Source organism: Rhinopithecus roxellana, chromosome 1, assembly GCF_007565055.1.
Source record: "Rhinopithecus roxellana isolate Shanxi Qingling chromosome 1, ASM756505v1, whole genome shotgun sequence".
Classification (NCBI taxonomy): domain Eukaryota; kingdom Metazoa; phylum Chordata; class Mammalia; order Primates; family Cercopithecidae; genus Rhinopithecus; species Rhinopithecus roxellana.
The window spans coordinates 132220232-132248218 of NC_044549.1; the positions used below are offsets into that span (position 1 = coordinate 132220232).

Consider the following 27987-nt stretch of genomic DNA (forward strand, 5'->3'; position numbering starts at 1 on the left):
CCAATATGGTAAAACCCCATCTCTACTAAAAATACAAAAATTAGCTGGGCGTGGTGGCATGTGCCTGTAGTCCCAGCTACTCGGGAGGCTGAGGCAGAAGAATCGCTTGAACCTGGGAGGCAGAGGTTACAGTGAGCTGAAATCATGCCACTGCACTCCAGCCTGGGGTGACAGAGTAAGACTCTGTCTCAAAAATAAAAAAAAAAAAAGTGCTAGCAAATCATATTGGATAGCAGTCTATGAGTGCCTCTTTCTCTTTGTTTTTGTTATTTAAAATTTTTGCCTCTTTGATAAGTATTGATTTTTTTCTTTAAACAACAGATATTCACATTGTTGAGATTAGGGTTGAATTGCATAGTTTAGTTTACAGTTTTTCTGATACTCTTAAGAAGTGGTTGTTGTGGGAAAGTGAACTTTGTTCTAAGAAAAGAAGAATTTCGGCCGGGCGCGGTGGCTCAAGCCTGTAATCCCAGCACTTTGGGAGGCCGAGACGGGCGGATCACAAGGTCAGGAGATCGAGACCATCCTGGCTAACCCGGTGAAACCCCGTCTCTACTAAAAAATACAAAAAACTAGCTGGGCGACGTAGCGGGCGCCTGTAGTCCCAGCTACTCGGGAGGCTGAGGCAGGAGAATGGCGTAAACCCGGGAGACGGAGCTTGCAGTGAGCTGAGATCCGGCCACTGCACTCCAGCCTGGGCGACAGAGCCAGACTCCGTCTCAAAAAAAGAAAAAAAAAAAAAAAGAAGAATTTCTGTTCAGAATGCCTACCTAGGCAAAATATGGATATATTGAGTTAGAATCCCATGTCCCTATATAAGAATGTCTGATTTTCTGAATGTGTATAAGTATGGGACATATTTCACATGAATAAATGAGACTTTAAAAAATCATGTCTCATCTGCATGTATCTCTTTTATACACTTTAAGAATGCTGTTAGAGAGGAGAATGGCTTTAAATAATGGGAAAGTGTATGTTAGAGTAATACTGTTTCATGCCTTCCATATATTGTGGTCATTTAAAAAATGACATATAAAGCATTATCTTTTTCAGTTTTAGTAATGTAGCATAATATGACACTACTTTAATATTGCATTATTATTTTTAAAGACCCTCAGGATGAGAATAAAATTGGAATAGATGGCATACAGCAGTTCTGTGATGACCTGGCACTCGATCCAGCCAGCATTAGTGTGTTGATTATTGCATGGAAGTTCAGAGCAGCAACACAGTGCGAGTTCTCCAAACAGGAGTTCATGGATGGCATGACAGAATTAGGGTGAGTATATAATTACAAAAGGAAATTAGATATGTTACTGTGGAACTGAATTATGTCATGAATTTTTTAGTGTAAATTTAAAGATTTGCTGGCCTACAAACATTGGTATAAACAGAAATGGGTTAACTTGCTAGTTTCCATGTTACACAGTTTTCTGGGTTTGTCAAGTTATTTGTGTAGTTAGTACAGCCTATTCTATTTGGATATATTCTTATCATTTGCTTCTAAGGCAGGTTCATTAGTATTAAAATTATGCATATTTACCACGGAAGAGTGAAATGACCAAGTTTTAAAGTTATTTCCTAATGTGAGACTGTGAACCCTGCATTTATAAAATCCTAGAATTTAAAAACTGGAAGATGCCTTAGAAGTTACTACTTGTTTCACTTACACTTTGACAGGTGATTAGCTGAATGTCTTTGGGTAAATTGATTGAAAAGTCATGGGTAGAGGTTTTACCTATGACCTCTAGTTGTCCATATTTAATGAGGTTGCAGACAGAAGTAATCAGTCTGTTGGTAGGTAACAAGTTGCCCTTTCTATTTTTAGAGGGCCACTATTAAATGATAATAGCTAACATTTATTAAACATTATTTTATTTCAGTTAACTGTGCTAAGTATTTCACCTACCTCTTCACAGCAACTTTTTGAGAATAGTGTTTCTGTCCCCATTTTAGAGATGAAGAAATTGAGGTACAGAGAAATTATAGAATTAGGTAGTATTAGAGTCATGATTTGAGCCTGATTGACATTGCAATCAGTCAGGGTCCAGTCAAGACACAAAAACCACACCAGGGGCCAGGTGCGGTGGCTCATTCCTGTAGTCTCAGCACTTTGGGAGGCCAAGGCAGGTGGATCACCTTAAGTCAGTAGTTGGAGACCAGCCTGACCAACATGGAGAAACCCTGTCTCTACTTAAAATACAAAATTAGCCAGGCATGGTGGCACATGCCTGTAATCCCAGCTACTTGGGAGGCTGAGGTAGGAGAATCGCTTGAACCCGGGAGGTGGAGGTTGTGGTGAGCCAAGATCATGCCACTGCACTCCAGCCTGGGCAGCAAGAGCGATACTCCATCTCAAAAAAACAAAAAAACAAAACAAAAACAAAAAACAAAAAAAGACCACACCTGTAATTTTAACAGGGAAAATTTAAAGACTTGCTTTACTCTATCAAATAGATAAAAGGATAAAAGGAAACTCCAAGGCATAACGGGTAGCAGGTGCAGCAAGCTGCTACCACCTCTGGGAAGTCAGGGAAGGGCACAGACAAGGAAGAAATTTAGAAGCTTAGGAGATCCCCACAAGGCTGAGATTCAGACCTGGGGGTTGAAGGGAGAGGGTGTGGCCACCTGTGATGCTGGTGAAAAAGCTGCCTAGAGGCCACTTGCTGCAGGCTGTGAGATTGCTACCACTGGTGGATATTGCTGGGACCTTCCCACACACTAAAACCCTTGCCCTCTGGAGAAAACAAACTGGGATCAGAAAAGTTCCTTCTTCCTCTTCCAGCCTTTCCTTGGCTCTTGGTAGAGCCTAACACTGAGCCAGCTGGCAAGAAAAATGAAGTCTCACAGTTTGTAGTCCAATATCGCAAAGTAGGGCAAAGAAGGGTAGGTTTAAAGCTGAGAGGCAGAAAATTAACTGGCCTGGACACTATGTCCTTCAGCCAAAGCCAGGCCCATCCTGAACTTGCTGGGATTTTCTATGCTAGGACAGGTTTCATCAGAACTTAAGGAAGCAATGTTTTTAAAAATTTGAAACTGAATTCGTATAATATGTAATGAACTTTCAAATCAAAATTTTAATTTACAAACTAATGATCTGGAAGGTGTTACAAAGAATGTAGAAGGAAAATAAAAGCAAAAAATGATTAGAAGGAAAAAAATGGATTTGTTTGTGGAATCTATAAGAAATAGGGTATTTCAGCCGGGCGCGGTGGCTCAAGCCTGTAATCCCAGCACTTTGGGAGGCCGAGACGGGCGGATCACGAGGTCAGGAGATCGAGACCATCCTGGCTAACACGGTGAAACCCCGTCTCTACTAAAAAATACAAAAAACTAGCCGGGCGAGGTGGCGGGCGCCTGTAGTCCCAGCTACCCGGAGGCTGAGGCAGGAGAATGGCATAAACCCGGGAGGTGGAGCTTGCAGTGAGCTGAGATCCGGCCACTGCACTCCAGCCCGGGGGACAGAGCAAGACTCCGTCTCAAAAAAAAAAAAAAAAAAAAAGAAATAGGGTATTTCTACCATAAGGCTGTACTAGGAAACTAAAGGCTTGATACTTAGAGCTTTTCAAACTCTTTGAAAGTTGAATGTTTTGCACATACAGAAAAAGCTTAATATTAATTTGAGGTAATTCAGTTGGAGGTGGTCGGGGGTTTACCTGTTTACTACTATACTTTGTATATGACAAGAAGCAAGTTTTCAAAAGGAATGTTTCCTCATAAGCAAGAGACCATACTTTTAGTTAATTTAGATAGTAAACACGATTAAGTACTGTGTCAGTAGTGTCTAATACAGTTTACAATGATTGTTATGCTGATTACTATACATTCTTATTTATCCACTGAAGCTGACTTCTACTAGTGAAAGTGTTGATAGCTTAATGAATTATGTAATTAAAACGAATAGCCCGTTTCTTTTAAAAGTAATTATTTAGAATGTTTAATCACTCTAGACCTCTTCCCGCAGCTAACCTCCATGCATGTTTGTATTTATGTAATATAAAAAGATTGAATTCCAATTATTTGATTTTTAAAAAAGTAGTTCTAGGAAATAAATGTAAGCCCTCATGGGAATAAATAAGTTATTAATTTATAGTGAAAAAGTTAATCTTTTATAAACTTAATTTTACAATGTAGATGTGACAGCATAGAAAAACTAAAGGCCCAGATACCCAAGATGGAACAAGAATTGAAAGAACCAGGACGATTTAAGGATTTTTACCAGTTTACTTTTAATTTTGCAAAGAATCCAGGACAAAAAGGATTAGGTAAGAATTTTTAAAAATTATATTTGGTGTTTTAGATATATTCAAATACATTGACAGTGTCATTTTTGTAATAGAAAGTTGTGTGTTTTGAGCATAAAGTCATGAAAATACCAATTATTGAAAAGTAATTAGAAACAGGAAACTTTTAATCAGAGAATACCATACACGTTGAATAATAAGTTTACCCTGGGTACTACATGTGAACCACTGATTTTTGTTTTATGAAAACTACAGTCAGTATAGAAGATAGTTGTTAAAATTCCACTGACATTTATTTATTTATGCATTCATTCATTTACTCATTTTTTTCATTCATGATCCTGAAGATATTTTAGGATCTTAGAACCTGTAGAAATAGCACTATAAGATTTGAGTCATAGAATGCCAGATAAATTTATTCTTTTTTGTTATGATTTATTTGAAAACTGTAAGGATGAAAAAGGAAATGCTTATCATTCATAATCTTATCCAGAAATAGTCACTGTAAAAGTTTAGATCAATCCATTTGTATTTGTACATTTGCTTTTGGGATAGCTAAGGGATATGAGAGTAAAAGATACAATTTGCAAATTACCTAAAAAGATTAGATAGTGCTAGTAGATAATTACAAAATAATAAAAGTGTATAAGAGTTTTAGAGGGAGAAATGAGTAAAAGCAGGAGTGGTTGGGAAATGCTTCCTGGACAAGGTGGGATATGAACTAAAAGGTTTGGTATTTGGCTGGACAAGGGAAGATAAAAGATGTTCCAGTGAGAAGATAGTTATGAATGAAGGTCTAAAATTTTAGCAATAAGCTTGGCTTTGCACAAGAGAGAAGTTGTTGGTTTGATTTTAGTGGGAATGCTTGTTTGGAGATTAAATTGGTGAGACACAAGAAAGCTAAATAACCACAGGCTTCTTTTGAAATCAGAAAGGGTTTTGTTTCTGTGTTTTTTGGAGACAGAAAGGTTTAAATTGGAATTTGTGGTAAATGGGGACCCAGTGAAGATTTTGGTGATGGTGATAACTTCCATTTAATGTGAGCTTTTAGTATGCCTGGCACTGTGCTAAGTACTGTACTTTACATATACTACTTGTCTTGTATGTAAGTCCATTTCATGTTGCTGTAACAGAATACCTGAGACTGGGTAACGTATAAAGAGGTTTGTTTAGCTCATGATTCTGCAGGCTAAGAGTGGGGCATGGCCCTGGCTTCTGCAGAGGACTTTTATGCTGCATCATCATACGGCAGACAAGGTCAAAGGGGAAGTGGACTCCTGTGAAGAGAGAGACCAAACAGGAGGAGAAGGCTCACTTTATAATAACACACTCCAGGAACTAATCTGTTCCCTCTGGCAAAAAAAGGAGAATAGCACCAAGCCATTCATGAGGGACCCACCCCCATGAGTCAAACATTGCCCACCAGACCCCACCTTACAGCACCACCACACTGGGGATAAAATTTCAGGATGAGTTTTGGTGGGAACAAACCAACCATATCCAAACCATAGCATTGCCTCATTTAATGTTACCAATTTTTTGAGTTATTCATCCTTTCAGTAATTTACCACCTGCTATGTGCCCTGCCAAATACATAGTAATAAAGTGCTAGCCGTTTATTATCCTTAATTTGAAGATGAGGAAATTTAGGCATAGAAAGGTTGAGTAACTTGCCCAGTGAAGGTAAGTGAGGTCTTTTTTTTTCGGTTTTTGAAGATACAGTAGTAGTTGGAGAGGCTAATAATTAGGGCCTTTTGCACTAATTCCTCTTTATTTTTTAAATTAGCAGGGGGAAAGTATTGAGAAACAGATTATATTAACAGAGATTAGACTGAGGAAGTGACGAAAAGGTAGAGAGGATGGGATAAATGTATAACCTTTGTAATGTAGTATGGCCCCACGAGTTACTAAACATGACTGAATTGATGAAAGATTCATAACATATTTGTAAAGCGAAATTCTCAGTGATAAAGCCTTCTTGCCAGCTTGATTGTTCAATATAAATTGAATTTTATTCTTAAAGGAAAAATCCTCAATTTGCGGGCAAAATAAGCCAGGATACCTACAATTAGTTTCTCTGTCTGGGGCCATCAGTTAACTGGGATGTTTTTTTTTTTTTTTTTTTTTTTTTTTTTTTTTTTTTTTTTTGTATTCTTTAGTAGAGACGGGGTTTCACCGTATTAGCCAGGGTGGTCTCGATCTCCTGACCTCGTGATCCGCCCATCTCGGCCTCCCAAAGTGCTGGGATTACAGGCTTGAGCCACCGCGCCCGGCCAACTGGGATGTTTTTTCTATTTTTCCCTTTCCTTTCCACAAATAATAATCTGTTAAAGTCTTTGAATTTACATGTATGTATAAAATCATTATTTTGTCATATTTAGAAATGTAGCACAATATTTTAATAAGATTAAATACAATTTGAATGTCAAATGTTGATTTAAAGGGACATAACCTATTTCTTAGTTATATCTCTACCCTTTACTGGAGCACAAAATAAATAGTGTTTTGGGTGAATATATACTTTTGATACTGAATCTTAGTTTTTATTATATGTGGTAAAAATTGAGCAAAATTAAAATTTTATAAGTAATGGATATATTAATATGATAAATTAGAATTTTAGATTACAGGAAAAATTATGTGAAAGCATTATATTTAAGAATTATGTATGTTTATTCTGTTACCTAATAAGTATTGTGCTTAAGAAAAAAATGTAATATTTAAAGGATGTAGAGTTTTTGTTTTGTAAGATGAGCATTCTGAAGATCGATGGCACAGGAATGTGAATGTACTTTACACCGAACTGCACACTTCAAGAAGGTTCAGATGATAAACTTTATGTTACATGTATTTAATTACAATGAAAATATTATTTAAGACCCTCCCAAACCATACAGTGTACAATACAAAGAATGAACTCTAATGTAGAATGTGAACTTTAGTCAATAATAATGTATTCATATTGATTCATCAGTTATAAAAAATATACCACACTAAAGCAAGATGTTAAAAATAGTAGGAACTGACTGGGGAAGAGGGTATATGGAAATCTCTACTTTCTGCTCAACTTTTCATAAACCTAAAACTAAAAAAGTCTATTAATTAAAAAAAAGAAAGAAACATGTAGTAAGAGACAAATCCTAGTTTTTTTTGGTTTGTTTTGCTTTGGTGTTAGGTATCAGGAAATGTAATGACTTGCTTATTTGCAGAGTGTAATTAAAAAGGAAACAGTTTTTTTTTAACAGCCTTTCTAAGGGTTCACAGTGCTCTTACATTACAAGAGTTGGCAGAGAGGAATTAGAAGATCATAGGAGACGAGGTAAGGCCCAAAACAAATTGGCAGAGAGTGAGTGACAACACTGTGGTTTGTTTATAAATAGCTGCGCTAATTAAAATGAGAACTGGTGTTTTCCATTTTTTTTTTTTTTTTTTTTTTTTTTTTTTTAATGCTGGGTCTTGCTCTGTTGCCCAGGCTAGAGTGCAGTGGCGCGATCATGGCTTACTGCAGGCTTGACTTCCTGGGCTCAAGTGATCCTCCTGCCTCAGCCTCCCAAGTAGCTGGAACTATATAGGCAAGCACCCACCATGCCAGGCTAATTTTTTAATTTCTTGTGGAACTGAAGACTTGCTGTATTGCCCAGGCTAGTTATTTTTTCACTTTTTATAACTTTATTTCTTGTGATACCAGGATACGGTGCTTCCTCTGTTGCCATCTGCTTTAGTAATCTGACTTAAACATTAAAAAAAAAATTTTTTTTAGATACAGGATCCTGGCTCTCCTGCCTAGGTTGGACTGTAGTGCCACGATCGTAGCTCACTTCAGTCTCAAACTCCTAGGCTCAAGTGATCCTCCTGCCTCTGCCTCCGGAGTAGCCAATACTACAGGTGTGTGCCACCACGCCTGGCTAATTTTTAAACTTTTTGTAGAGATAAGGACTCACAGTGTTGCCTAGGCTGGCCTCAACCTCCTGGCCTCAAGTGATTACCCTGCCTTGGCCTCCCAAAATCTTGGGATTACAGACATGAGCTGCCACACCCAGCCTGCTGTTTTCTGATAATTGCCTGAATCTTAAATTTGAAAGGGATTTCGTTAAGTCCTCTATAAAATTTAGCCCACCCAAAGTAGGATCCTTACCTGATGCTCATTCAGCTTCTCCTTTTGCACATGCAGGGACTGGACACACATGGTTTTAGGAAGTCGTCCATTCCTATCACAGAATATCCTTACTTGTTATTACACAGTTCTTCCTTATTAAGCTAACGTCTTTGTCTTTATTACTTCTACCGTTGCTCTTACTTGTGCCCCAGTGCAACACAGACAAAGGCTAAAATTAAAGATCCACTCTCAGTTACCTTTTGTTTTTTTTCCAGGCCAGCATTCCGGTTATTTTAACTATTCTTACAGGAGACGTTTGTTATTCCCACTACTATCACCCCAAACACATTTCCAATTTCTTTCAAAATAGAGCCCATAAAGTCCAACATCGTATTTCAAAAGGAGTCTAAGTAATATATAACACCGTGGATCTGTTATTTTTTGTGAGACTATTCATTATGTTAATTTAATCAAAGATTGTATATGTTCTTTAGCAGCCATATCATTTTTAGGGCCATACTGAACTTTTATTAGGCTAAAGTCTGTGAGTCACTTTCTTGTAGGTTGTGGTTCAGCTGGAATCTTACACCTCTACAATTGATTTAAATGATTTGAACATTATTCGTTAAACATTTAGTTTAATATTTAGGAATAATTTTATAGTGTTTTAAAGAGCATGATCATCTATATAATCCCATTTGGTTCTCATAACAACCCCTTTGAGCTAAGTAAAAGCATATTATCTTCTCCATCATATAGATGAGGAAACTCATAGCCAGAGAGACTGACTTGTTAATAAGGTCACCTAACTGGAGAGTGGTTGGACTGGCACTGAGACTAGATCTCAGAACTTAGGACTCCACATTCTGTGTTTTGTTGTTGGTATTATATTGTATTAGCTGTAGATATTTCTAAGTATATTAAGACATTGTGGCTTTTGCCTGCTCCCAGTAAGGGGCAATTGTGGTTTCGGTGATGAGCTCCCAGAAAAGCAACGTGCCTCATTCCAGGCCTCAGAAGCACCGCAATATATTTAGCTTCAAAAATGACAAGTTCAACTAGGCACGGTGGCTCATGCCTGTAATCCTAGCACTTTGGAGGCTGAGGCGGGTGGATCACTTGAGGTCAGGAGTTCGAGACCAGCCTTACCAACATGGTGAACCCCTATCTCTACTAAAAGTACAAAAATTAGCCAGGCATGGTGGTGCCTGCCTGTAATCCCAGCTACCCAGGGGGCTGAGGCAGGAGAATGGCTTGAACCTGGGAGTCAGAGGTTGCAGTGAGCTGAGATCGTGCCACTGCACTTCAGCCTGGGCGACACAGCAAGACTCTGCCTCAAAAAAAAAAAAAAAAAAAGTTTGATAAGAGTGTTCAGACCAAGAAAAATAATGCAAAACTTCATGATGCGGCCGGGCGCAGTGACTCACGTCTGTAATCCCAGCACTTTGGGAGGCCAAGGCGGGTGGATCTCCTGAAGTCAGGAGTTGAAGACCAGCCTGACCAACATGGTGAAACCCTGTCTCTACTAAAAATACAAAAATTAGCCGGGCATGGTGGTGGGTGCCTGTAATCCCAGCTACTTGGGAGGCTGAGGCAGGAGAATCACTTGAACCTGGGAGGTGGAGGTTGCAGTGAGCCAAGATCGCGCCACTGCACTCCAGCCTGGGTGAGAGAGTGAGACTCCGTCTCAAAATAAATAAATAAAGAAATAAAAACAAAAACCTCCTGATGGAGTATGTCAGCACTATAAAACTAAAGAAGTTCTTGAGTGGTGTGTAAAATATAGCAAATACAAACCATTATCAAACCTAAAAAACATGTTAAATGTTTATAGAAGACAGTGGAGGATTCTTATCTCATAACTTGTAGATCATGTGCCTGTGAACTTGAAGTTTGCGCAAAATGTGGAAAGAAGACATTGCTATTCTGTTCCATAAAGAACCAGGAAAAACAGAAAATATTGAAAATAGAATCTAAGTTCCAACCATAGAAGTGAAGAAAGTGATGATGATTTAGATTTTGATATTGGTTTAGAAAACACAGGAGGAGACTGTCAAGTGAATTAATATCACTGTATTAAAAGTCAGTTTAGGCCAGGCGCGGTGGCTGAAGCCTGTAATCCCAGCACTTTGGGAGGCCGAGACGGGCGGATCATGAGGTCAGGAGATCGAGACCATCCTGGCTACCATGGTGAAACCCCGTCTCTACTAAAAAATACAAAAAACTAGCCGGGCGAGGTGGCGGGCACCTGTAGTCCCAGCTACTCGGGAGGCTGAGGCAGGAGAATGGCATAAACCCGGGAGGCGGAGCTTGCAGTGAGCTGAGATCCGGCCACTGCACTCCAGCCTGGGTGACAGAGCAAGACTCCGTCTCGAAAAAAAAAAAAAAAAAAAAAAAAAAGTCAGTTTAAATTAGCGCACGCCTGTCATCCCACTACTCAGAAGGCTGAGGCAGGAGAATCGCTTGAACCCGGGAGGCAGAGGTTGCAGTGAGCCGAGAGCGCACCATTGCACTCCATTCGGGGCAACAGAGCAAGACTCAGTCTCAAAAAAAAAGAAAGGTAAATTTAAGAATGTGAAATTCTGACCAGCTTCTGACTATTTCACAAAAGATACTGTGAAATCCTAATGACGAAATCAGAAAAAGCTATAGAAAAATAGATTTTAGGCATGAACAATATAAATCGTGTATGATGTATTACCTGATACTAAACTAAACCAGATTCAGAATTGATGGTTGTATAAGAAAAGAACCACCTCATGTAAAAATAAGATGACATTATTATATTGCTAGCCTCAAAAATTGGTCCTCAGTAAGTGCCCTTTGGTAAATGATCTCAAGTAAATGACTCATAGCAAAAGCCTCATTACTTATGTTTGCATGTTACAGAGCAGAAGCAGCATTCTCAAATAATGTTTAACAAGTATATAGCGATTTTTATTTGTATTTTTTTTTTTTTTTTTTTTTTGAGACGGAGTCTTGCTCTGTCACCCAGGCTGGATGGAGTGCAGTGGCCGGATCTCAGCTCACTGCAAGCTCCGCCTCCCGGGTTCACGCCATTCTCCTGCCTCAGCCTCCCGAGTAGCTGGGACTACAGGCACCCGCCACCTCGCCCAGCTAGTTTTTTGTATTTTTAGTAGAGACAGGGTTTCACGGTGTTAGCCAGGATGGTCTCGATCTCCTGACCTCGTGATCCGCCCGTCTTGGCCTCCCAAAGTGCTGGGATTACAGGCTTGAGCCACCACGCCCGGCCTTATTTGTATTTTTATATACCTCATCACATTGCTTTTACCTTTTTCCTTGTGAAATGTGCATACAGAAAAAAATGCATAGAATTTATATAGATAATAAATATAAGGAACAGCTAATGCATTAAACAGCCAGGTGAAGGAACTACCAACATCAGAAGATCCCAGTGAGACTCTCTCAGCAAAAGCTCATCTTTCTTCCCAGAGTTGGAAATTATTCTGAATTTTGATAATTAGAGGGACTTAATTCCTTTGCTACCCATGTTTGTGTTCCTAAACAATTTAAATTAGCTTTGTCTAGTTTTTTAACTCTTGCCTCTTTTTGTTCTGAAAAATATCAATTGAAAATATCAGTCAAAAAAGGTAGCAAAATAGTTCAGTGAACTTTTGCATATTCTTCACCTGGATTCCCAATTGTTAACATTTTACCACGTTTTCTTTATATCTCAATGGATGGATGTACACACATATTTTATTTGCTGAACCATTTGAAATTGTTGAAGCACTGGTTTTGAACTTTGTGTGAACAGACTTATACTATATATGTTATATCTCTTTTTTCATTGTTATAAAATTTGTTGAAATTGATTAAAAAAAGACATTGTAAATAGGATTTTAAATCACCATTCCATCCTCTCTAGTGAGCTGGCAACATTTTGTTTCTTTTAGGGACTGTGATTGGGTCTAGTCTCAATTCATTTCCATGTTCATCCTGCATTCAGCTGATGATCTGCTGTGAAATCTCACATTATTATTGTTGATTCTCTTTGAAAGAATAACATGGGGAGTATCTCTGTTTGCATTTTACATTTTACTGTAAGGACTTAAGGATTTATTCTGCAAGGATCTCAATTTTAGGCAATAGCTTGTTATTAGGACTTGCTTATTTCTTTTTCTGTATATTTTCCTTCCATTTATTTTAACTGCTGTTGCTTCTTGTTACCTTATCACTGACTTTGTTGTCTTTTCCAATACTGCTTCAGAATGTAATATAATAATTCTAAATGATTTAAAATAATGGTAATAGTAAGAACTGATAGGTTATTTACCAGATACTGTTATAAATGCTTTGTATGTATTAACTCATTTAGCCTTAGAACAACCCAGTAATGATAGGTACTATTGTTATCTTCATTTTAAACTGAAAGAGAAGTCAGCCCGGTTGCCCAAGGTCACTTAACTGGTTGTAGACTAGGGCTTTGAGAGACGAAAACTCATACTCTAAACTACTATGTTGAACCACCTCTCTCTAGCTAAGCTGCTCTCTTCATCTCTTAGAAACTTCTTTCTAAGGGCTTCTTTTCCTATACCTGTGAAATTAACATTTTATCCTTGTTTAATCTTATGTATTTCAGCTCTTAGTTATAACTTACTAACCTTTTTGAGTTAAAGTCTTCCTTTTTTATTCAAAAACACTTGACTGCTTACACTGAGAGCGTGGAGTCAAAGCATTTTTAGTCTGTCTGGGGTAGTTTGCAATACCTTCAAAAAGGGTATAGTTTTTGAACCTTGAAGAATAATGCACGTTTTCAAGACCAAAGGAAAAAAGCCATTTCAGGTTGAGGGGTCAGCATGTTCACTTGCTCAGAGGTGAAAGAACATTCCACCTTTGAGGAACTGCAAGTGAGTTCATTTGACTAGAAGTGCAAATTTTATCTAAAGGTAATTGGAAATCATTGAAGAATTTTAACATGGAAGTAACACCAGATTCATGCCTGAAAGGTCCATCTCAAAGCACTGTGGTCCTTTGAAAGGAGTGAAAGCTGGACTAGAAGAGAGATTGGTTATGGAGCTATCCCAGTGATTTAGTTAGAAATGAGGAATATCCTAACATAGGCCTTCCCAGTGGGGATGGAGAAGAGATAGATTTAAAAGGTACTTTGGTTGGTTGTATATGATGAGGAAGGAAGGAGCCTTTCTCAGGGATTATCAACACTTTCAGGAGACATCTGGGGAACCTGTGGGGTTTTTGTCATAATGACCTAAGGTTTCTACTGGCCATGGGAAGGGGGTGCAGGGTGTTGGGGATGGGGTTGGTGCTAATGAGAAGTGTTTCATTGAGAAATACTGTAGTGGGTGGTGACATTGAGAGAGAGAAGGAAGAGCAGGTCTGTAGAGGTAAGACAGAGTTCCGTTTGAGCCCTGCTGAGTTGAAGTTGTTCGCGGATACCAAGTTGAAGATCTCTTCAGGCAGTTAGATATCTGAGTCTAGAATATAGAGATAGGTTTCAGATTTAGGAGCTGTTAGGGGTGGTTGAATGTATAACATGAAAAATGATACAGGTTTGAAAATCTGAGGGAGATTAGAAAAGTGGTTATTGTTGACACACATTGTTAAAAAACACCAACATTTAATGGATGAATGGAGGAAGAGGAGCCCCCAGAAAAGAAAATGAGAAGCCTAGATTGAATGGAGGAAAATCAGTAGAGTGCTTATCTTTGAAGCTGAAGGAAGTGACAGTTCTATCAGGAGGTATGCTCAGTTCTCTAAGATATGGCAGAGAGGACGTAAGAGTATTCATTTAGTAACCAGAGGGTCTGATGACCCTTCAGAGTTTTAATTTCATTGGGGTGGATGACAGGTTAGACATTGGTTAACAGGATTAGAACGTGTGGGAAATGGGGAAACAGGGCAATGAATGTAGACTATAAGAAATTCCCTTCTTTTGACCAGGCACAGTGGCTCACACCTGTAATCCCAGCACTTTGAGAGGCCGAGGTGGGTGGATCACCTGAGGTCAGAAGTTCGAGACCATCCTGACCAACATGGAGAAATCCTGTCTTTACTAAAAATAAAAAATTAACTGGGCATGGTGGTGCATGCCTGTAATCCCAGCTACTTGGGAGGCTGAGGCAGGAGTATCACTTAAATCCGGGAGGCAGAGGTTGCAGTGAGCAGAGATCATGCCACTGTACTCCAGCCTGGGCAACAAGAGTGAAACTCCATCTCAAAAAAAAACAAAAAAAAAACAAAAAAATTCCCTTCTTTTACAACCTGAACTTTCTTTGTTTTGTGTGTGTGTGTTTTTTGGAGACAGGGTCTCTCTGTCGCCCAGGCTGGAGTGCAGTGGCACAATCATGACCTACTGCATCCTCAACCTGCTGGGCTCCGTCGATCCTCCTGCCTCAGCCTCTCGAGTAGCTAGGACTGCAGGCATGTACCACCATGCTCGGCTGGTTTTTTTGATTTTTAGTAGAGACCAAGTCTCACTATGTTCAGGGTTACAACCTGAACTTTTACTTTTGTCAGATTCTTATTTTGGTATATCAGCTTGACATATCGGCATTTAGAGGTGCCACATGGTTAGTACTTATTTGAGTATTTCATCGTCATCCTTATTTTATACAAATTAGTTGAAAAGGAAAAAAATACACTAGCAGTACGCTTAGTTCTCATAAATTTAAAGCATTTAAAGTGAAGTGAATTAAGCACACTAATAACAGCAAATATTTAGTCTCAACTGAACATTTTTGGCACTTAAGCCAGACAATTTTACATTGAGTTGGTAAAGAACAGAATTAAACAACCTGGAAGGAATATTGGCTCTACAGATTTTACGGATTGCAAAGATTAACAGGGAAGTGCCATTAGAAATAGGTGTTACGTATTTTTTTTTTTCTTTTGAGATGTAGTTTTGTTCTTGTCACCCAGGCTAGAGTGCAATGGGGCCATCTCGGCTCACTGCAACCTTTGCCTCCTGGGTTCAAGTGATTCTCCTGTCTCAGCCTCCCGAGTAGCTGGGATTACAAGTGCCCACCATAATGCCGGCCAATTTTTTTGCATTTTTAGTAGAGACGGGGTTTCGCCATGTTGGCCAGGCTGGTCTCGAGCTCCTGACCTCAGATAATTCGCCCACCTCTGCCTCCCAAAGTGCTGGGATTACATCTGTGAGCCACTGCGCCCAGCCGGTATTACGCATGTTTTAGTTCTCTTAAAACATGGGTGTCAGAATTTGATTTTCAAACAAATTATGTATTATGTAGGAGATTCTGAGTGCTGTTTCAATATTACCTGTGAAGGGAAGGAGAAAAAGGGTATAGCCAGTAAATGTGATAAGAGATCCAAGAGAGCTACAGAGCAATACCCTGTCTCAACTAATAATAACAATAATAAATAAATAAACCTATTTTGGTTGACCAAAAAAAAAAGATCCAAGAAAGATTTTTAAAAGATAAGTGATAACTTGGCCAAGTGCGGTGGCTCACGCCTGTAATCCCAGCACTTTGGTAGACCGAGGTGGGCAGATCACAAGGTTGGGAGATCGAGACCATACTGGCCAACATAGTGAAACTCCATCTCTACTAAAAATACAAAAATTAGCAGGGCGTGGTAGTGCGTGCCTGTAATCCTAGCTACTCAGGAGGCTGAAGCAGAATCGCTTGAACCAGGGAGTTGGAGGTTGCAGTGAACCGAGATCGCACCACAGCACTCCAGCCTGGCGACACAGTGAGACTCCATTTCAAAAAAAAAAAAAAAGAAAAAGTGATAACTTGAGCATGTTTCTGTTTCTTGATGGAGTTCAAAATACCAGAGAACAAGGTAAAGTTGGAGATGTAGAGAAGAGGGGAAAGTGAATCAACAGACAAGATTCCTTGAAGAGGCAGGATGGTATTGGATTTAGAATAGAGGTGTAAGGGGCTTATCCTTGGATAGAAGAAAGGATAGTTTCTTCTGTTGAGTTTGAAGGAAGATGATGATGGATTTGAAGGTAAGTACGTTTGTATGTGAAACCGTAGGAAGTTTGTCCACTTAACAGTTTCTGAATGCCTACTGTGTATTTCAGTCTGTTAGTTGAGGAATATGTAGTCTCCATCATTGAAGAAAGTTAAGGGTCAATCTTGCAGGTTTCCAGCTACTGTGTGTGTATGTGGGGGTGGGGGGTAGATATTGTTTTTTATGTTGTGTTGTCTGTTTTTAAGAGACCTCACCTGTCACCCAGGCTGGAGTGCAGTGGCATGATCATAGCTTACTGCAGCCTTGATCTCCTGGGCTCAAAGGATTCTCCTGCTTCAGCTTCCTAGAGTAGCTGGGAATACAGGCATATACCACCACGAGCAGCTAATTTTTAAATTTTTTCTAGAGATGGGGTCTTGCTATGTTGCCCAGGCTGGTCTTAAACTCCTGACCTCAAAAGCAGTCTTCTCTCTTCAGCTTCCCAGAGTGATGAGATTATAGGCACGTGCCACTGCATGCAGCCTATAATTGATTTCTTACAAATCATCCATTTTTGACAGCGAATTAGCATAAGTTTTCTCTTTTTTGTTTGTTTTTGAGACGGAGTCTTGTTCTGTCACCCAGGCTGGAGTGCAGTGGTGTGATCTTGGCTCACTGCAACCTCCACCTCCCAGGTTCAAGAAATTCTTCTATCTCAGCCTCCCAAGTAGTTGGGATTACAGACGCCTGCTACCACACCCAGCTAATTTTTTTGTATTTTTAGTAGAGACAGGGTTTCACCATGTTGGCCAGGCCTGTTTTGAACTCCTGACCTCAAGTAATCTGCCTGCCTCAGCCTCCCAAAGTGTTAGGATTACAGGTGAGAGTCACTGTGCCTGGCCTGCTCTTTGTTCTTTTTTTTTCTTTTGAGACGGAGTTTTGCTTTTCTTGCCCAGACTGGAGTGGAGTGGTGTGATCTTGGCTCAGTGCAACCTCCACCTTACGGTTTCAAGCGATTCTATTGCCTCAGCCTCGCGAGTAGCTGGGATTACAGGCGCCCGCCACTATGCCCAGCTATTTTTGTATTTTTAGTAGAGATGGGGTTTCATGATGTTGGCCAGGCTGGTCTTCAACTCCTTACCTTGTGATCTGCCTGACTCGGCCTCCCAAAGTGCTGGGATTACAGGTGTGAGCCACTGTGCCCGGCTCTTTGTTGCTTTTAAAATTGGGGCAACACTTGCCCCAATTTTTGTCTGTCTTAATCTCTCATGATTTCTCAATTGTAAAGAATGATTTTGGCCAGGTGCGGTGGCTCACGCCTGTAATCCCAGCACTTTGGGAGGCCGAAGCGGGCGGATCACGAGATCAGGAGATTGAGACCATCCTGGCTAACACGGTGAAACCCTGTCTCTACTAAAAATACAAAAAATTAGCCAGGCGCGGTGTCAGGCGCCTGTAGTCCCAGCTACTCGGGAGGCTGAGGCGGGAGAATGGCGTGAACCCGGGAGGGGGAGCTTGCAGTGAGCTGAGATCGCGCCACTGCACTGCAGCCTGGGCGACAGAGCGACTCCGACTTAGAAAAAAAAAATGGTTTTAAGATGTCATCTATCAATAAAAGGACTTTTAAGTTACTTAGGATGTAATTTTTCTTGTGCTGAAGGAGTAAATTCAGTCATAAAAACCAGATACTTTCTTAACTACTGTGGTTCCTTGAAAGAGATCATAGTTCTCTGTCGTGTGATAAGTGTAGTTCTCTGTCGTGTGATCAGTGTAGTTAGTCCTTTGTCATGCGGCATTATTGCCTTCTCTACCCTTCTCTGCTCCATGCCCAATTAAAAAAAGTCATTTATATTGTCTTTGGCAAACTTTAAGAAATTCTTAGTTTCTTATTAATTTTAAGTTTTAGATCGGTATTTTTAATGGTCTCTTTGTGGTCAGGATCAGTCAGTAAACAATTTAGAGCATAAGGTTACTTAGGATTGAGGAGCAGTCCTTCACATTCCAGCCTGTAGGTGTACCTCAGGGATTCTCAACTGGGTTGCCCCTCAGGTGGTCTTTGGCAATATATGGAGACATTTTTGATTGTCACCAGTGGGGGATTGAGTGAAGCTGCTACTGGCAGCTAGTGAGTGGAGGTCAGAGAGATTGCTAAGTTTCCTACAGTACACAGGACAGCACCCCTACAGCAGATAATTATCTGGCCTAAAATGTTGGAAGTGCCCAGGTTGAGAAATCCTGGTGTACAGTAACTAATATTTGAACACTTTTGTGAGCTACTATGTTTAACTGCATTATCTAATTTAAAACACAGAATTCCCCTGTGAGATAAGTGGTATCACTTTTTGTCCTAAAGGCCCTGGTCATTTTTGAAGGAGGAGGATACAAACTTTGGACTCATTTGTATAGGAAATTTTTAATACAAAACTATTCAGGATACAAGTTTTTTATTTTTAGACTTTCTTTGGTCTTACCTATTTTTTTTTTTTTTGTTTGTGATTTTTGCAGGGACAAATATTTATAGCATTTAAATACATAATTCTTTTTTAATATTTCAGATCTAGAAATGGCCATTGCCTACTGGAACTTAGTGCTTAATGGAAGATTTAAATTCTTAGACTTATGGAATAAATTTTTGTTGGTAAGTTCACATTTTGTGCATTTCTCTCTATTTTCTCTAAAATTCTGCTATGTTTAAAGATAAATTAACATAATGTATTGAATATAGAATGCGAAATTTGATTACCAGAATTTTGTTAACACAGTTGTTTTGCATTCTTGTATTTAAAATTTTCCAAACTGTTTTTGTCCAGCTCATTTTAGTGATACAAATGTATTTTGTTTTTGTTTTTTAAATAGGAACATCATAAACGATCAATACCAAAAGACACTTGGAATCTTCTTTTAGACTTCAGTACAATGATTGCAGATGACATGTCTAATTATGATGAAGAAGGTAATGAAATTTTTTTCCACACCAATTTTTTTTGACCTTTTTATCATACACCCCTGAACTTCTTCAGTACTTTTGTTTTTCTCGGAGTTGAAATTCCCTCCTCTGAGCTTTTGTTATGATTTTGTTTTTGACATAGAGTCTCACTCTGTTGTCCAGGGTGGGTGCACTGGTGCAAGCATGGCTTATTGCAAGTCTTCAAACTCCTGGGCTTAGCAGTCCTCCTGCCTCAGCCTCCCAAGTAGCTAGGACTACAGGCATGTGCTGCAATGCCTGACTAATTTCTTAATGTTTTATAGAAGTAGGGGTCTTACTGTCTTGTACTCCTGGCCTCAAGCAGTCCTCCTGCCTTGTCCTCCCAAAGTGTTGGGATTATAGGCATGAGCCACTGTGCCCAGCTCCAAGCTTTTTTTAATGCTCTTCTGAATGTATGAAATACCTTCATACATTTACCAATCTATATTCTTCTGTCCTTCGATTCCAACTCAGCATTCATGTCTTCCAGAAAAGCATGAGTAATTTTTATCCGTTTTAGGTTTTCAGTTTACTTTAGGAACCTTTTTACTTGATGTACTTTTGTACCTATTTGTATCTCTTTTTTATCTGTTAGTCTTCTGTGTAAGCTTGATTGTAAACTCCTTAAGTTCAGTGACTTTTTTTTTTTTTTTTGAGATGGAGTCTCGCTCTGTTGCCCAGGCTGGAGTGCAGTGGCGCAGTGTCGGCTCACTGCAACCTGTGGCTTCTGGGTTCAAGCGATTCTCCTGCCTCAGCTTCCCAAGTAGCTGGGATTACAGGTGCCTGCCGCTACGCCCAGCTAATTTTTTGTATTTTTAGTAGAGACAGGGTTTCACCATGTTGGCCAGGCTGGTGTCAAACTCCTGACCTTGTTGTCCACCCACCGCGGTCTTCCAAAGTGCTGGGATTACAGGCATGAGCCACTGTGCCCGGCCTATTTTTTTTTTGAAACTTACTTCAACTGCCTAATACAGTACTGTTGGCATTCAGTAAACAGTCACTGAATACTTTTCTGCTATTTCTTCATAAATGTATAAAGATGGTGCTACCATCCACTACTAGGATGTGGACTTGTATTTTTCTATATGTGGCAGTGATTTACATTGATTTCTTCATACATATTTCCCTAGTCCACTTGAGAACTGGCAGGATGCAGGATGGAGATATTTTTTGAAAAACCCCCTGTGATCTTGGTGTCTTTAAAAGTGTCCTGAAATCATTAAGGCTAATCAGGGATGATGTTATTTCTTTTCTTCATTTTCATTGTCGTTTATAATCTTCCCTCCAAAGTGAGAAATGTGTAATCATGCGTATACCTAATAATTGTGTCTTCTGTTAGGTTTTACACAAAAATGGAGAGCTTTCTGAGTTGGAGATGGGCATGTGAATGTGTGGAGGCATGCATATATTGAATTTTACGCCTTTTAGTAATGTATTAACATGAAATAGGATGGAATTTGACACTTCCTGTTAATTTCCTTTATGAGATGGCCACAGAATGCTTGAAAACTTGTTTCTCCTCCTATGCCTTCAGCACTGGCAGCATGCTATCATATCATAGCCCCTCCTTAGGCTGCCAGTTTTTTTTTTTTTTTTTTTAGAGGATGTCTCGCTTTGTTGCCCAGGCTGGAGTGCAGTGGCGCGATCTTGGCTCACTGCAAGCTCCGCCTCCCGGGTTCACGCCATTCTCCTGCCTCAGGCTGCCCGTTTTGACCAAATTACTTCCATTGCCTGACTGCAGTGGCCTTCAGAAAACTGTATTATTGATTAGTTACCAGACAAGTTATTTTTATCACTCAAGGAACAACCAAATGTTGGGAGTAATCACAAGGAATACAAGGAATATTTGGGGTAAAAACTCCAAAAAGTTTGAGTTTTGAAAGACTTAATCAGTGGGAATAGATAAGAATGATATACTTTAACACTTACGAGGAAGTCTTAAAAAAAGGATTCTGCTGAAATATTAGTCTTATTTCTTCTTTTTTTCCCTTCTCTTTCTTTCATATTTTTTCTTTTTTCCAGGAGCATGGCCTGTTCTTATTGATGACTTTGTGGAATTTGCACGCCCTCAAATTGCTGGGACAAAAAGTACAACAGTGTAGCACTAAAGGAACCTTCTAGAATGTACATAGTCTGTACAATAAATACAACAGAAAATTGCACAGTCAATTTCTGCTGGCTGGACTGAACTGAAGATCAATCCTCACAATTCAGACTGAGGGTTGAGACAAAACTTTAAGGATACATCTTGGACCATACCGTATTTCATTCTTCTAATGGTGGTTTGGGCTTGTCTTCTAGTCTGGGCCGCTCTAAACATTTATAATTCCAACATTGTGGATTTCATCTTATATCTGTGGACCATCCTAGTTTATTCTCCCATAAGTCTTAGAAGCTTTATGGTGATTATTTTGAGGTTTTCATTCTCGCATAAAGCACAATGCTGTCTTCATCAGAAAACAGTTGGCATAAGAATTAAACATATGAACATCACAAAACAATTTATAAAAACTTCTTAAATATACGCTTTGGGCTAGTTGCAAAGACTATGCTAATAGCACTTCCAATGAGAGTGATATATTTAAGTGTACTGGATCTGGAATGGTGTTTTGGTTTGGGGGGAATTTTTTTTTTCCTGGCAAATCACATGTGTTGTTGATGTGAGTATCTGATGAAAAAACAATGTCAGAATAACCAACATGAAAATTTTTTAGGATAACTTGGTGCCTACCTGAAAAATGTATTGTGTTTTAGACTCTTGATTTCAAAAGGTTCCACAGAACTTGTCTGCGCTTACCTTACCCATGTTTATATATAGCTGTCCTACAGGGAGCTTTTATTTAGAAAATGTCTGCATAATGTTAGATTCTTCTCCTGTCTACATTATGCACTACATAATTGGACTTCATTATGCTTTTGAAATGCTTATCTGCCTGTCACATAAGTTAAACTATTTAATTTGTTTTGAATGTTTTGGATTGCTACACAATACAATATTCTAAATTTAGGCATGAGGGTTTTTTTGTTTTGTTTTTACTTTTTTTTTGTCATCGCACTATGGAACACAAATGAAATTCTCTTAATTTATAAGAATATAGTTGCAGTTAAATTTTGAAAATGGTTGTAATGAGCCATGAAGTTCAATCTTTATAATATAGGTACTGCTCTTTCAGACAAATAGTCCATTTTCGATGACTTATTATTTTGTTGAAATTGCTTTAACTGCTAATCACTGTGGTTGCCAAATACTTACTTCAGGAGCGAAGATTTTCAAACAAGCATTCACGATGCAAAATACCAATCTGGCTTCTAGTCTCTCTACTGTTTTTGTTTCACTCAGATTAGCTCAGTTTTCTCATCAAAGCAGAATGCTATCTTGTATGTATTTTTTTCATTACAAGACCCATGAGCTGCTTTTATGCTGAAAATGGTCATTTCCCTGTTCCCTTACTGACATGTGAAGAAGGGTTTCTTGCTTTGTTAAACATTTCCGTAAGGTAGGCTAGAAATGTAAACTTCAAATGTCAGATGATTATGGTCTTTTGATAGGAATACATTCTGCTTGGGATATACATCCAGGCACTCTCTAAGGTTCTAGGGTTGATATTAACCAAGGAATGTACTTCAGAATAGCAGTACATTTTATGCAAATATGGAAATTATTTTAAGAAACAATGACATATCAAAACTGCTTTTTATTTACATGATTTGGAAATAGACTAGAAAGCTTTCCCTATAAACATATTAATATTCTAATCATAACTTTAATTCAAGAGTGCAGTTTTACCAAAAGAAAAATTTGAAATCTCTATTCAGGCTACTGTAATTGGTTATTAAAGGAAAAAGGAAAAAGAAGAATCCTGCTGCTTTCAGTATTTCCTGATTTCATTTTTTGTAAATATAAAGAACTTCAATTATGAAAAATTTTTAAAAGATATATATATATCTATATATATCTATATATATGTACCGTTTTGTTTCCTGTCTTGAAGATTTTGAGTTATGGTTATTGGTTTCACATTGATTAATTCACATATGCTGTGTTTTGAATGAGATCCCATTAGCTTTTTTTTTTTTCCCCAATATAAAGTGTTTTCTTTAAAAGTCTGATATTGGTTTGTGGCCTAGTGCCTTGGATTTTACATATTTTTCTTTTTAAATGCAAAACCTTTTCAACAAAATAGTGTTTGTCATCAGGTTGGTACTAAACATTTATAATTACTGTGTAATTATAAACAAAAATACATAAAGCTTTGAATATAATTATGTAGCATAAAAGTTAAGGTTGTTCACTATGATGGCATCTTAGAATTAAAACTTTTACTAGGGCTGAAAAGAGAAGACTGATTTAATGTGTTGTGATTATTCTGAAGATAAATGTCTGGTTACAGGGAATATTTTGTACTAAAAAATGATGACACATATGGCTGTGTGTGTTTGAGTCTGTGTCTGCGAGAGAACCAGAGAGAGAGAGAGAGAGAGAGATTGACAGAGGAAGGGAGAGAGACACACACACCCCTTGAATTGCTTTAACTCCTAAGCGTTTCAGTCCTCATTTCGGTAAACTCCCCATGCTGATTCTTTGTTTTAAACTGAACCGTAGGTACAGTTTCCTTTTTTGCCAAATGTCAAAACAGGTACACATTTTAAAATGTAATGCTTTTTAAATAGAAAAATGTATAAAATTAGAAGTGCCCACATATAAAAAATACTTGAGATGAAGATTATCTTTAGTGAATATCATCTGCATATCTCTGTAAGTTCGATTGTGTTTCTTACAGACCCTGTCATATTACCAACAGAGGCAATAAAAGCTTCAGTGAAATTGCCATGACTAAATCTTTTCACATATTTCAGTGTATTTTTTTTATAGATTTAAAATATCCCTGAAAACTTTTCCAGGAAGAATAATTATTCATGGAAAGAGCATTGTAATGGCATGTTTTGGGGAGAAAAGACATGTCAAGTCTTGTTTACTACATTTAAAATGTTTACAACTATACTGGGCTGCTTTATTAACAATACTGTACTTGTGTAATATGGCATTATAAGTACATGTCCTTCCTTAGACTTTTAAAAGTTTTAGTGAGAGAAAGTAAATTTACTCAACAAAATAACATGAGAAATCTTTTACATAATATCTTTACTGGGGAATTCTTATTTAAGCAAGGTACACTATTTTTTCCTCAGACTTGAATGAAGTGTCTATTTTTTATTTGATGATAAGTGAGTAGTAGTAGCTAACTTAATGTACACTTTGCTTAGGTTTTTAAACATGTTACTATTAAGACTACGTATTGTAAACCTTCTGTAATTTTCACATAATGAATGACAGGAGAAAGTTAAACCTAATCGAAGGAGTTTTGGAATAAAAAGAAAGTGGTGCTGGGGAAATTTACCATGGTTCACAAAGTATGCCTTTGTAAAACTGAATCAACTTTTAGCAAGAATTAATTTATGTAGTTCTAAATGTTAAATTGTGTATATTTAACAGAAAATACTTATCTGGCACCTCAGTAGTTTTCTTTAAATGTTACCTTTTAACAATATGATTTATATTGAATACTTAGATGTTTTCATAAGATTTTATCAAATTTGATAATGTAATGATAAAATGTTTTTTAAATGTGAACTATTTAACATATAAATGAGGACACAAAACCTGAATTGTGATTTCTACATAATGTGATAATTAGGGTTCAAATTATGGCTCATCATTTAATTGATTATAAATGAGTATATTTCTGAACTCTTTATTGCCTCCATTTTTACAATCATAGCAATAATTTCTATTTTTATTTCATAGAACTGTGGTGAAGTTATTTATCATGACACCTTTATCTTTGATTTCTGAGGGAAAGGGGTGTGTATTTTGTAGTTAAGATAAATGAGAAAATTTCTAATAGTACAAATGCCCTTTTCCAGGTTTATCTTTGCTAATTTGTTGCCATTTTTCTTAAATATTTGCTTTATTTGTACCTGATTTCTGGAGGCAAAATAGTGCTATTTTTTCAAACTCATAATACAGTTACATAAATGATTTTATCAGAGCATTCTTGCTATCTCATTTTCTTTCCTACCTGTTAGTAAGTAGCATTTCTTGCTCACCAACTCATTTATTTGACAACTTTCCAGTAGGTTCAATGTTTCCTATTAATGTGTTTTTTTTATTTTCCTTTGGTTAATTTTTAAAAATCTGTCACAAATAAGGAAGTTATGATGAAAGATGCACAGCCTTTGTAGTTGGTGGAATTCTTAATAAGTAATGTCTTTATGGAGTTTCAAAGGGAAATTATTTAAAGGGAATCATGTTATAGTTGTCCATTTTTTAAATTGAGATTTGAAGTGTTTTTAAGTATAGCCCCAGTTTCTGTTTACTTACAAGTGCTTCATGATTGTTTTCAGTTTAAGTTTTTGCCATTGTGCTGTGCAGAAATCATAATGTAGTTTGTAATACTTTCGAGCATTGGTCTTGAAGCTGTAACTTGGGGTTGCTGTCCTTCATGAGGTAGGGCCACAGCAGGCAGGCCCCTTCCCACTTCCTTTGTGGTGTTCTACTTTTATCCGTTGTAGGCTGTTAGTGTTTCATATTTGATTTGGTTTGGGGAAAAATAGTTTAAAAAAATTTTTTTTTTAATGATTGGCTTTAGAGGGACTGTTACTTCTTTGGCATTTCTGTCAGAGGAGTGGAAAGAAATGGAGTCTGACTGAAAATCATGCCAGCTTAGTCACTGAAGGCAGCACTGCTTTGAAAAGAAGAATTTTGAACCCACGTCGTAAAAGCAAAACCTGATTGGAAACAGTGAAGTATTTGAAACTTAGGGGCAGCATGTAAGTGGCTTAATGAGGAACATATTCCTTTTATATTGAAAAAGTATATATGCAAATGCATGTTCATATGAATATTATAATTTTATTTCAGGTTACGAAATATTCTGAGAAAACCTTATATCTGATGGAAAACTTGGGCAATATCCAATACCAAGCAAGAGATTTTTACAAAAAAAAATACCATAGGGCACAAGGTTGGGGGAAGACAAATTAATGAAATGGCTAAGGGACAATGCTAATTCAATCGTTAGCAGTGATTTTTCACATGACTTATAACTAAAAGCAATATTTAATCAGTAAGATTTAGAGATGGGTGTACTTGGAATCCTTTGAAAGTAGTGTGTTTAGTTTTCAAGCAAATGCTAATATTCTTAATCCTAATAGTATATTAGACTTTGTTGTGTTGAATATATCAAATGAATGAGCTATGAGCCAGAGCTTTAAAATAGTGATTTCTAAGACTTTGTTACAATGGTACTTAAAAAATTGCTTTGTATAACTTACGCACTGTAAAATTCACCAATTGTAGATGTACAATTAATTGGTTTTAGTAAACTTAGGAATTGTACAATCCAGTTTTAGAACATTTCCATCAGCCCCCAAAATTTACTCATGCTGCTCTGCAGTTAAGTCACTCCTACCTCCAGCCCCAGGCAGCCACACTGATCTGCTTTCTGTACAGATTTACCCTTTCTGGAAATTTCACAGAGTTAGAATCAGGCAGTTAGTCTTTTATATCTGGCATCTTTCACTTAGCATGTTTTTGAGGTTCATCCATGTTGTAGCTTATACTTGCGTGTAGTTCCTTTAGTTGCTGATTTAGTGTTCACTGTTTGGATATACAACATTTTGTTTATCCATTCACCAGTTGATAGACATTTGACTGGCCTACAATTAGTTTTTTTTTAAATTGTGAATAACAATGCTTTGAAGATTCATAAATATGTCTTTGTGTGGACATGTTTTCATCTCAGATTCCTAGTTTTGGAATTGTCAGGTTGTGTGGTAAATTTATATTTAACGTTTTAAAAAACAGCTAAACTTTTTCCAAACTGACTGTACTTTTAGAACTATTCCTGCCACGGTGCATGCGGGCTGCAGTGTCTCCACATCCTTGCCAGTACTTGTTGTTGTCTTTCTGATGACAGCCATTCTGGTGGGTATATATTTTACGTGTGTAAGTTACACCTAGGCATCCCAACTCATGTATCGATTGGATGTGCAATTTGAGTGAGTTTCAAGTGGCCTGAGGGATTGCTGTAAAATTAGTTACTGTAGACACGTACTCTCTTGAAGGTAGTATTTTCTGTAGTCAGTGAGGGTAGTAATAATACTTCCGATGGGGGTTCCAGTCCCTCAGTGATGTCTGGTGAGAAGAAATGTGTCAGCGAAGAGTGTGCTGATGACTGGTGCTTTCGCTCTGTTATTGTTTGTACCATGGTTGATACAGCTGCTCGACTAGCCTGTGACTGGTGGTGGTAATTAAATTTTGTACACATTACTGTGTGCAGATAGTTACTGTCTTAATATTAAGTTTCCCAGATATTTTACTTTTGAGATAACAGAATTAATGACTCTCTGAATTTATAAAAATGTAGTTGATACCATTTAGTTGCTGCCAGCCGCCTGTGTTCTTATACATAGGAGACATTGGAGTGAGTGCTTTTTTAAAATTTTAATGGGGTATGTAAGATACATGTAAAAGGACACCTGTGTAATGAACTCATTTTAACATGATCAGTTCATTCTTGATTTATCTAAATGCCATTCATCTTTGAACCCCTATTTATTTTGAAGCAAATCCCAGATAGCGAATCATTTCATTTGTAAATATTTCAATATGTATGTCTAAAAGATAAGGACTGTTAAATAAAACCACAATTCTGTTATTAGACTTAACTGTTAATAGTTTGTTAGTGTTAATAACCAGCAGTGTTCAAGTTGTGCCT

General features: G+C 37.8%; 1 protein-coding gene and 1 pseudogene across 3 annotated transcripts in view; both read left to right on the forward strand.

The window, feature by feature from the left end:
• The window catches only part of DCUN1D1 (defective in cullin neddylation 1 domain containing 1), a 44771-nt gene extending 16841 nt beyond the window's left edge, over nt 1-27930 (forward strand). For all 3 annotated transcript variants that reach the window (XM_030931641.1, XM_010366230.2, XM_010366231.2), the window contains exons 3-7: nt 1111-1279; nt 4135-4265; nt 18798-18880; nt 19099-19195; nt 21230-27930. In XM_030931641.1, coding sequence (XP_030787501.1) covers nt 1111-1279; nt 4135-4265; nt 18798-18880; nt 19099-19195; nt 21230-21309 — 560 coding nt within the window. In that variant the 3' untranslated portion in view covers nt 21310-27930. The remainder of the gene's footprint in view (nt 1-1110; nt 1280-4134; nt 4266-18797; nt 18881-19098; nt 19196-21229) is intronic.
• Nucleotides 9111-10389, forward strand: LOC104664653 (annotated as a pseudogene).
• Nucleotides 27931-27987: the final 57 nt, after the last annotated feature.